The 10,937-nt window shown below is 38.3% G+C and overlaps 1 protein-coding gene across 3 annotated transcripts in view; it reads left to right on the top strand.

Annotated features, from left to right (window-relative positions):
* Positions 1–1,126: 1,126 nt before the first annotated feature.
* Smarca1 (SWI/SNF related, matrix associated, actin dependent regulator of chromatin, subfamily a, member 1) overlaps positions 1,127–10,937 on the top strand; it is a 74,722-nt gene continuing 64,911 nt past the window's right edge. For 2 of the 3 annotated variants that reach the window (XM_021187515.2, XM_021187518.2), the window contains exons 1-5: positions 1,127–1,514; positions 6,434–6,535; positions 9,489–9,655; positions 10,000–10,100; positions 10,204–10,304. In XM_021187515.2, the coding sequence (XP_021043174.1) occupies positions 1,344–1,514; positions 6,434–6,535; positions 9,489–9,655; positions 10,000–10,100; positions 10,204–10,304 (642 nt within the window). In that variant the 5' untranslated portion in view covers positions 1,127–1,343. The remainder of the gene's footprint in view (positions 1,515–6,433; positions 6,536–9,488; positions 9,656–9,999; positions 10,101–10,203; positions 10,305–10,937) is intronic. The other variant, XM_021187516.2, reaches the window with a different exon arrangement.

Below are 10,937 nucleotides of genomic sequence, written 5' to 3'. Positions count from 1 at the left end.
GAGAGAGAGAGAGAGAGAGAGAGAGAGAGAGAGAGAAAGTATTTAGAGACAGAATCTCTCAGCCATTCACACTAAGGTATGGATGACAGAGTAATATATAATATTTGGGGTCATCTGACTGCTATGGTACTATTTGCACAAATGACACCTTATTTTAGATGGGTTGTTTAGGAAGGTGTGTTGATGGAAGTTAACCAAACCACAGCTACTCTGGAAAGTATTTGCTTCATTTTGGAAACAGTATGCTTTGTGATTGTTTGGTATACTGTTTCTTACATGTTATATTGTCTGTTATCTCTAATGACAGAACTTTAAAGGCTAAGATATCAATCTTTCTATTGTTGATAAATGATGGGGAGACAAAGAAGCAATAGTTAATAGACTTGTTTATCCATACTTGCATCTTTTACAAAATACATTCAGTGATAATTGATTAATAGAAAGATGTGAACAGAACAGAAATGAAAAAAAAATCATAGCCGTTCAATTCAATGACCAATATCAGGTAACGTATCAGAAGTTGCCCTAGGTTTTGTGGAAGACTTAGACATTGTCCCCCTTGAGTTTTAAAATTCAGGGGTGCTGTCAAAGAGGGACTCCTGCATATTGGCCATTTGAGAAAATCAGAAAGCAAAACAGAAGACTTTTTCATAAAATGTGAGTCAGGTTTCACCTTTTTAACATCAAGTGATTCAAGTTCTCTTTCAGCAGAGTCTCCAAAGGTGACTGTTAACCATCAATCTAATCCTTTCAGAAACCCGGGAAAGGGCAGTCCTTAGAGGGACTGTGGGCTTTCCGAAGAAACGCTATGCTGAGAAAGACCAATAGCACTCATAAGCAGAGGAGTTCTTTGTGCAAGAAGGAGCGCCCCAAGGTACAGAGGTGCAGAATAGGTAGAACAGATTGAAGGGAAAGAGAATTTCTTCTGCACACATCTGTCAGGGGAACTCAGGTTCACTGTTGGGGGCATATGGAGAAGTAGAAATTTTAAGGGGCCACGAGCTGTGGGTTTCGTTCTCCACCCCCGAGTGCACCCCACAGTCAGGCAACAGTTGGTCCTGTGGGACCAGCCTGGGCTCTGGATGGGGAGGGGGAGTCTCGCGATTGGTGAGGGGGGGCGGAGAGGGGAGGGCGATGGGGGGAGGCCATGACGTAGGGTGGGTGGACGGAAGTGGGGCAGGGTTGAGGGTTATTTAAAGAAGGTGGGGGGCGAGCGAAGGGGTTGGAAGCTAGTATTCTCCACCCCTGCTCTAGCAAGCTCTTTCCAGCTCAGCCACTGCTGTCGCCCAGGAACCTCCCTTCTCCCCTTCCTCGTCCCACCTCGTCTTTCCCGCTCCAACGCCATGGAGCCGGACACGGCCACAGAGGCAGCCACCGTGGCAGCCTCGGATGCCAGAGCCACAATCGTGGTTGTAGAGGATGAGCAGCCCGGTCCGTCCACCTTTAAAGAGGAGGGAGCGGCTGCCGCCGCCACCGAAGGCACCACGGCCACTGAGAAGGGCGAGAAGAAGGAGGTAAATAGGAAAGGGGTGTGTGCGCGCGCTCTGTGTGTGCTGGACACATCCCGTGCCTGGCCCCTTACAGGGGCCCAAACCCTGACCTTTTGGAGCCGACAGGTACCAAGATCACTGCAGGGATTAGGGCAGCAGGGCGGCAGAACCATCTAGCATTCCCTCCCCTCCCCCTTTCCTGCTGGCCGCCTGCTGAGCGGGGGCGGGGCAGGGCGGGGGCGCGGCCGGGTAGCGGGGTGTCCCGATCCTGAGCCCCGCGTCTCTCCTAGACTCGGGCCCCCCTCTACCTTCCCGGAACTGGGGGAACCTTGTGGGGGATGGGACTGTGCAGGAAAATGCCTCCTCCTCTCTCTCCTTGCTCGCTCTTCTACCCCCCTCTTCCCGTCGGCCACTGCCTGGGAAATCTGGGCCCTTCAGTCCCACCGCCGCGCTGAAGGGGATTTGGCACGGGCTTATTTTTGTAATTTAAATTTCAAGGTGCTACTGGTGGTGGTGGTGGCGGCGGGCAGGAGGGGAAGAGGGAGAATGGTTGGAAGATAATGCTTGCTGTGACTGGCAGTGTCTGTCTTTGGGATTACAGAAATAAAAAAAAAATCTCTCATGTTCCTTTGATCTTTGCCTCATGGTGAGGAGGGGGTGTTATGTCAAGAAAACATCCTCTCTGCGCTTTATCTTACAACCCTCACACTGAGGAACCATGCTGTCTTAGGAAAATGTCCAACCTTTGCACCCTCTACCTCTCCTGCCCCGCCCCTGATGGTATAGGGTTTCACTCCCGGACACCCAGATGATCCCCCTTATCTGGCCTTTGGCCTTCCAGTCTTTCACTTCCCTTGCCTAGTGGGGCACTATTCACTCCTGGGCACGTTTATTTTAAACGTTGTAAAGTCCTACTCTGTAGGATGAACACATGAGAGAGGAGCACTGTCACACCTATTACAGATAAATCCAGGAAGTAGGTGTTATCTCCTATGAATATACAAGTAAAATTATACAATGCTTTGAAAAATTGATGTTAAAGAATAGGGTGGAACGTAAGAAGTTTTGATGTATAATAAAATTGCAGAACAGATTGTTTATAGGTGGATTTCCCCCCCCATTTAATAATACACACGATGATTTTAAAAATGGTGGGTAATTGAAATTATGTTTTAGGAATCTCAAGTGACTTTGTATAAATCATTATACAATGGTATATGACTAAATGAATAGCTTTTGGGGGAAATTAACACCTTTTGCCTTGAATCAGAAGAACAATGCTAAATCCATTAGTTAAGTCATGTAGTTTACTGTTGCAAGGTTGATTAAACAGAAAGTGCTAAGTGAAAATCATTGAAAACACTGGGTGTAAGATGTGTGTGGTACTTAGATCATTAAGATGGCACAGATCATTAAAGCTGGGCCAAATACCAAGTATTTGGTTAAGAAATTAAAAATGCATCTAGTGTCTTTTATTCTCTAGACTAGGCAAATATATGTGTTAATTATTTCTTCTTCTTCACATGGAACTCAATGTTGCATTTTGAAATTGTATACGTTTTTGGATTTCCACTTTGAAAAGACGGGGGATCAATTAAAATATATGTAATAAGCATGAAGATAATTGCTGTATGTTCATGATCTTTGTATGCTGTTATGAAGGAACTTCATTTATCCACTCAGAATAGAAGCTGCATTTCCTGGATCTCTAAACATTCTCATTTTGGTCCATCTTTTTTTTTTATTTATTTAATTTTAAATTGTCCTTAAAAGCTAAGTTTGGGATGGGATGGGAAAAAAGGTTAAGATCTCTTGACATATAATCATGAAAACTAGAATTTGGATTCTACCAACCACATAACGCAGCAGCACACATCTGAAGACCTCATCTTTGAGAGTGACAGAGATAGGATAGGGCAATTTCTGGGGCTTGGTTGCTGCAAGCCTAGTGAAGAAAAGGCAGTTCTTGGATGAGGGACAGACTCTGCCTCAAGGAAATGATATAAGACACCTGGTACTCTCTTCTGTCCCTCCACAGGGTACATGGGGTCATCACACCCACATGTGCATACACCCACACAGATGTATAGAAATCCACATAGATGAATCCTTTAAAATATTAAGTATATTTTGTACTACCTTGAATCTGTAAGGGGTTCACATTTATCCTTTCCTATAGCCTTAGGTTAGTGTACTTTGACAGTGTTACAAAGCCAGTTGACATTAAGCATGCTGATTTCCCTCAACTAAATAACCATTTCTCAGACTCTTTTTTAGTAATAATAACTTCTAATTATTTGTTTCTAATAATTCTTTCTGTCTCCTCGCTAGCCAGCTATTCACTTACAACTTTTAAAGACCTCATCTACTTTCATCAGAAGAAATTTATCTACCATAAAATCATGAAAATACCAGTGAAGCCCAACCCCAAGGATAAAGGATGCTACTAAACAAGAAGAAGCATTTTAGTTTTGGAGTTCTGCCATCTATTCCTGGTGTCCATGATAACCCTTTTTTGGTGGTCTTTACTGTGTCGTTTGTACTGCTTTCATTTCTTGGGGCATGCAAAGCTAGATTATCAAATGTGGTAGAACTGGATAGAAATAAGTGTAAACATACTTCTGAATGAAGAGTGCTTTCATGCTGAATCAAGTAGATGAGCTATCAGTGAACTGATTGTGATGTTTAGCCCACACAGGGGTATTTTCTTCTTACCTTCTAGTTCTTGAACTTACTTGGCTAAGTGATAGCTGGATTACTTAGGAATGTAGAAATAGTATTTTGCAGGAGTTAAAATTCCAAAGTCATGGTCTTTAAGGCAAATGCTTTTGGTGAACTTGTGCTACATTCTCTTGGCATCAATACTATAAGATCTGCATATATATATATATATATATATATATATATATATATATATATATGGCAGGAATGTAGGGGTGCATTAGCTGGGATAAAGAAGAGTTCACCAGAAGTTGGAGGGGATAAAGAGAAAAGGTGTGAAATTGACCAAATGTATCATACACATTTATGAAATGGTCAAAAATATATTAAAGACAGCAAGATGGTAAAATCCACAAGTATTCCATTAGACAAATCTTCTTTACCTTTTATCTTTTCTTGTATGTGAAATTTATTTTGGGACACATACTCAAATAGAAATAAGAAGGTTGAAAAGGTAGGTTTTTGAAAAAATTAAGGAATTTGTTGTGGAGAGTCATGCCAATGAAGTGGTTACCTATTACTTTTAATAGTACTCCTCAAGATGAGGGATTCAATTAGTGTGTGATTAGATTTTTAAGCACAGAAGTAACGAATACATATTTTCCTGAGATGTAATTCTCTGAAAGTGAAGTTTTCCTCACACCCTCCCCACACACACTCACACAAAGGTGAAGTAACTGTTACTATTTTAAAACTTCAAAACTCTACCTCATTGATCTTTTAAGATAAAGATGTGAATTTTGATATCTAAGAGTCAGTTGCTTTGAAAATGAGACTTCTACTATATGTGGCATTTTATGTTTGCTTAAGACAGGGTTTCTCTACATAGCTTTTGCTGTTCTGGAACTCTCAATGCAGACCAGGCTGTCCTCGAATTCACATAGATCTACTTGCCTCTGCCTCCCAAGTGCTGGTATTAAAGGCGTGTACCATGATTCACAGCATATCTGACATGTTGAAAGTATGGTCTTGAAAGTGTCTTTCTCAGTTTCTATTCCAATACACCAAGAATTACATTCAAGACATTTCATGACGTTGATCATAACACATGAGATGCTATAATCAAAATGGTTGGTATGTGATTAGTGCTCCAAAGTAGGACTCTGACCAAGGTCAAGCTCCATAATTTTTGTTTGAATTTCCTCAAAATAAAACGTCTAGCAAATGTTGGAAGACAGTCATTAATTATTGGAAGCATTCTTTTTCTTGCTTAAGGTCCAGTTCTGATGCTGAATTATTCTGTAAGATTTTTAACAACACATTGACAAAAGTTGTGACAAATGTGAACTAATTTCTTTTGTTTTTGCTTTAATTTCTGCAAAGTGTCTGTTTAAACTCAAATATTCTTGGTATTGATCTGGATGGATAGTTTCTTGCTTTTGTTATGTTATCTTTTGATTTCTCCTAGAGAAGCCTATTTACTCTATGTCTGTTCTGATATTTAAATCAATAGGTTTGTTTTTGACAAAATGTGGGATACATAAGATATTAACCCTGTACTTCCAGGTTGTTTTAGACTTTTCAAGTTAGTAATCAATGTTAGTGTTCACTAAAATTACAACTTTAAAAGTATCAACAGTATCCCTCCTACAGAATATTCTTGTAACCTGAATAGGCAGAATCATTTTCTTTACAGAGGAAATAAAGTGACCAGTTTGAAGCTGTACTATTGGGTTATTTTAAGAGTATGAGATCGTGTTGCACTGTATAAAAATATACATGCTTTAATTAGTCTAGGAAAACAAATTTTAAAAGTGTCATTTCAGGAACAGAAGCCAGAGTCTTTTATTTTGAAAGTCTGGCTTGTTTCCAGTACATAAAGAACTATTTGGGAGAGTTATTATTTACATTTCTTGAATTCTTTGGTTTGTGGTTGAACATTAGCCTGTTTGGGATTTCTAAGTCTCTTATATTATGGTTATACATTTCTTCTGCTTTAATTAAAAAATAGATGAAAAGGCCCAATGTTTTATTTTTGGTTTTTATTCTAATTAATGCAATCTCTCTGATATTTTAGTTTTTTTAATTGGATCTCAGGTACACAGAATTGGATTAATCATAAGACTTGCTTCATAACTTTCATCGTTGCTACAATGTGTGTCCCTCAGTGATTTATTTATCAAGTTATTTAATTATTTTTGTCTTCCTTCAAGGGAGAATATCTACGAGCTTAAAGACCTTGATTTGCAACTAGCTGATATTTATTTCCTTTGAAATTCTAGAAAATCACTTCTCCATTTCAACTCAAACTTGCTGCTAAAGCTACCAAATCTGAAAAGGAAATGGATCCAGAATATGAAGAGAAAATGGTAAATATACCCTTGGTAAGGTGGTAAACAGCATGTTTCTCTTTGTTTGTTTGTTTGTTTGTTTGTTTGTTTGTAAAATAGTCCTAATTTCTGTGATTACTGATGTACACTACCATACACGGATTTTGATTAATTTTTATAGAAATATCAAAGATGAAAAGACTTGTCTGTTTATGATGCATAATCCGATTTCAGAGTACAAACGTAATTTACTTATTAAATTGTCACAACCATTTTCTCTGTGATGTGTGTGTCTGTGAATGCGTACATGTGTGCGTGCATGTGTGTGTGTGTGTGTGTGTGTGTACATGTGTGTGCGTGTGTGTATGTGTGTGTGTAGGCCAGAAATGCCTGTCAGGTATATTTCTCAGTCACTGCTCACCTTAGTTTTTGATCTTGGATCTCTCCGACTTATCTTGAGGAAGGGTTTGGATAAGGTCCTTCTTAATCAAGCTCCACCTTAACTAATTTTTTTTTCACTGACTTAACTAAGAGTTTACAGATTTGATGAGGCTGGATGGCCACTGAAGTCTAGAGATCCACACATTTCCTCTTTGTTGATGCTGGGAATACAGGTGTATGCCACTATACCTAGCTTTTTATGTGGGTGTTAGGGATTTGAACTCCGGGTGTTATACCTTTGTGAAAAGCACTTTACCCATGGAACCTTCTCCCCAGTCAACAATTACATTTTATTGAATAAAGTATTCTCATTTTCAAAGGAGAAAATTAAAGATATCAGAAACTATGTGGAATAGTTGGGATGAGAACTCATGTCTTACTTTTTCTTGATGTTCTTTATCCAATACTAAGGTGCTGTAAGACAAAGACATTTTGTGTACTCAGTGGTGGAGGGATCTGTGGATGGCAGTATCAATGTGGCTTTGTACCCTGAGGGAAATGCTGTCGCAATACCAGATCAGCATTTTTCCTTTTAAAATTATATATAAACAAATGCTATACATTACCAAAATGTGTAGTATGGTAATATACCATTAGAGGCATATTCAGGCTTATTAACCCAATGCATGAAAGTATTATATAGTTAACTAGTGTGATCTTAGTTGAGCCCCATATATTGCTTTGGTAACTAGTTTAATTTTTAGACACCGAGGACCAAATAGCTAGTTGAAACGGATTCCCTGCCCCCAGAAGGACTATTTTTGCAGTTTTGAAACTAAATAGGGAGGAAATATGTGTTTTAGTTGCTGATAGCTATTTTTACAGGAGTCTGTGCCTTAATGTTTAAGACCACATCTAAGGAGACAGTTAATGTTTTAACAGTTCTCAAAACAACATTCCAGAGAGGATAACACGAATTGGGGAAGTTTTGGCCTCCTTCCAGCGTGTGATCTGAATGTACTTTTCTAAGTCTTGTATCTATGCTAATGAATTCTGTAAGTTTCTGGTGTTATTAATTTTTCACCAGTAATCAAGTATTCTCTGCTGAATGGTCAGAGAGTGACCATTAAGCAAAACGAAAATCTTTATTTCTTCCTTTATTTAGGATGAAGTAAACTCTTTTTTTTTTTTTTTTTTTTTTTTTTTTTTTTTTTTTTTTTTTTTTGGTTTTTCGATACAGGGTTTCTCTGTGTAGCCCTGGCTGTCCTGGAACTCACTTTGTAGACCAGGCTGGCCTCGAACTCAGAAATTCGCCTGCCTCTGCCTCCCAAGTGCTGGGATTAAAGGCGTGCGCCACCACTGCCTGGCTGAAGTAAACTCTTGAGCTTTTAACATTTTGTTGTGAATCAGTTTATTTTTATTTTTTTCTATTTTTCTTATATAGAAAATGGTTATTTTACTATATTCTGATTATGTTTTCCCTTCCTCTAATACCTCAGATTCTCCTTACCATGCCTCCCATCTAAATTCGCACCTTTTTTTCTTTTATTAGAAAGCAAATAGGTATCTAAGAATAAAAATAAAATAAAACAACCCATTTATTTTGATGCTGTAGATTATATGTAATGCTTAGGTACTTATTGAAATTTTAGACTACACATCAGCATTAAATGTGGAAATACTTAATATATACAAACTAGTTCACATATATGTGTGCCTATATTTTTCTCTAAGTTCTGTTCCCTCGTGTAGAATCTTACATACTAATAGCATAAAATATAAATTTTCAGATTGATGTAATTCAAAGAAGTGCCATTACATTATTGTATCATGACATTGAAAATATTTTTGAGAGCAGCTGGTACTCTATGCCTAGATCTCAGTTATTTCTAAATGTTGATTGGTAATTCGCAAACTTTGTAGTATGTATGAATTATAACATATGTATTTTATTCATTCATTTATAATTATTTTTGAGATAAGGTCTCTCTTTGTAGTCCTAGCTGTATTTAAACTTGCTCTGTGAACCAGGCTGACTTTGAACTCGCAGAGATTGTTCTGCCTCTGCAGAACAATGCTAGGATTAAAGTTGTGTGCCACCATGCCTGGTTCCAATATATATGTGTTTCTATTTAGGACATACATAATTGATGCAGTTTTTGAGTTAGAGAAAAAGAAGATCATGTTTAGAAATAGAATTAATTTTCTAATTTTGACTTTCTGATCTTACTGTCATATTGGGCACTGGGAATTGAACTCTTGGCCTTGGAAATACTGCACTATACTTCCAATCCCAAGGGTATACTTCTTTTGAGAGTATTTACTAAATCTGTCAGGTAATTTTTCTTCTGTTCAAACTACTTGAAATAGCATTTTAAAATTTGATTATTTACAATCTGGGGAAGCTTGGAAACGTTCCTTGCCCATTCTGTGCCTCCTTTTTATCATCTGTAAAATGGGTACGGCCCTAGTGCTCACCTCATGGATTTCAAAGGGAATTCAGTAGATTAATATGTTAAAAGTGCCAAGGATGTTTCATAATTAAGCAGAATATAAATGTTTGATAAATAACTTTGAATGAACATAAAAAGCAAATCTTTCTCTTTCCCTCTCGTTTGTAAATTAGAAAGCAGACAGAGCAAAGAGATTTGAGTTTTTACTGAAGCAGACGGAACTTTTTGCACATTTCATTCAGCCTTCAGCACAGAAGTCTCCTACATCTCCTCTCAATATGAAACTGGCTCGTCCTCGAGTAAAGAAAGATGACAAGCAGAGCTTGATTTCTGTTGGAGAGTATGCAGTCTTCTACTTTCTTCCCTTTCCCTTTTTTATCTCCCCCTTTGCCATTTCATTTGCTCAGTATAACTTTCTATGAATAATATGATTATTGACAATGTAAATATGTTTTGGAGATAATGATCTTTGTTGTTGTTGTTGTTTTCCTTACCAGAACTTAATTAGTTAAAAAAAACAAAACAAAACCAAAAAACCAAAAACCCGTAGACTGCTTCTACCACATTCTATGCCAGACACTAGATAACACATTCCTTTTTAAATAAAAGACATTTGCAAATCTAACTTGGTGTCTCAGCATTGGCTGTGAATGTGAAATCTCTTGTTTTTGTCTTTTCACCTAGCTATCGCCACAGGCGCACGGAACAAGAGGAAGATGAGGAGCTTCTGTCAGAGAGTAGGAAAACAGCGAATGTGTGTGTTAGATTCGAGGTCTCCCCATCCTGTGAGTATCACACTATGGTTGCTTTTGCAGTTTAGTGGGAGAAAACCAAATTTCCTTTAGTATACTAATAAAAGTCTGAGAGGTTCTTTGTTTTTGTTTTCAGATGTGAAAGGAGGACCACTGAGAGATTATCAGATCCGAGGACTAAACTGGTTGATTTCTTTGTATGAAAATGGAGTCAATGGTATTTTAGCTGATGAAATGGTAAGGCACTGATATTCAAAGAATGTCTGTCCTGAGTTACTACAAGTTTTTCATGTAAATTTGAACTACTTGTGTTGAATTTTCCTCAAGCCCGATGCTCAAAAGCTTTATTTAGTGGCAAAAATAATGTACTTTAGAAGATTTATGTATTTTACTTTATGTGTGTGAGTGGTTTTCCTGCCTATATGAGTGCCATGTGTTTGCAGTGTCCAGGGAGGAGAGAAGAGGGCATAGGATCCACTGGAACTAGATCCCCTGGAACTGGTTGTGAGCCACCACATGAGTGCTAGTAATGGAACCCAGGTCCTTTGTCAGAGTAACAAATGCTCTTAACCTCTGAACTATGTCTCCAGCCTGCACAAGAATGTTTGTCGTCTACAACTGTTCAAATAACCTGTAGAATATAACCTTTTGCATGGCTCAAAGATCGTATAGAGATTTGCTGAAGTGGTACAACACCTCCCTTTACTCTCGTTTTTTTGTTTGAACTTTGGCTTCCAAGAAGCCCAGAGAAAAGTACAATGCCAAAAGGGAGCATCCTTTCCTTTCCTTTCCTTTCCTTTCCTTTCCTTTCCTTTCCTTTCCTTTCCTTTCCTTTCCTTTCCTTTCCTTTCCTTTCCTTTCCTTTCCTTT

Source organism: Mus pahari, chromosome X, assembly GCF_900095145.1.
Source record: "Mus pahari chromosome X, PAHARI_EIJ_v1.1, whole genome shotgun sequence".
NCBI lineage: Eukaryota > Metazoa > Chordata > Mammalia > Rodentia > Muridae > Mus > Mus pahari.
Note: the sequence above shows the minus strand (reverse complement) of the source record. Positions and strands in the feature narration are given on the sequence as shown.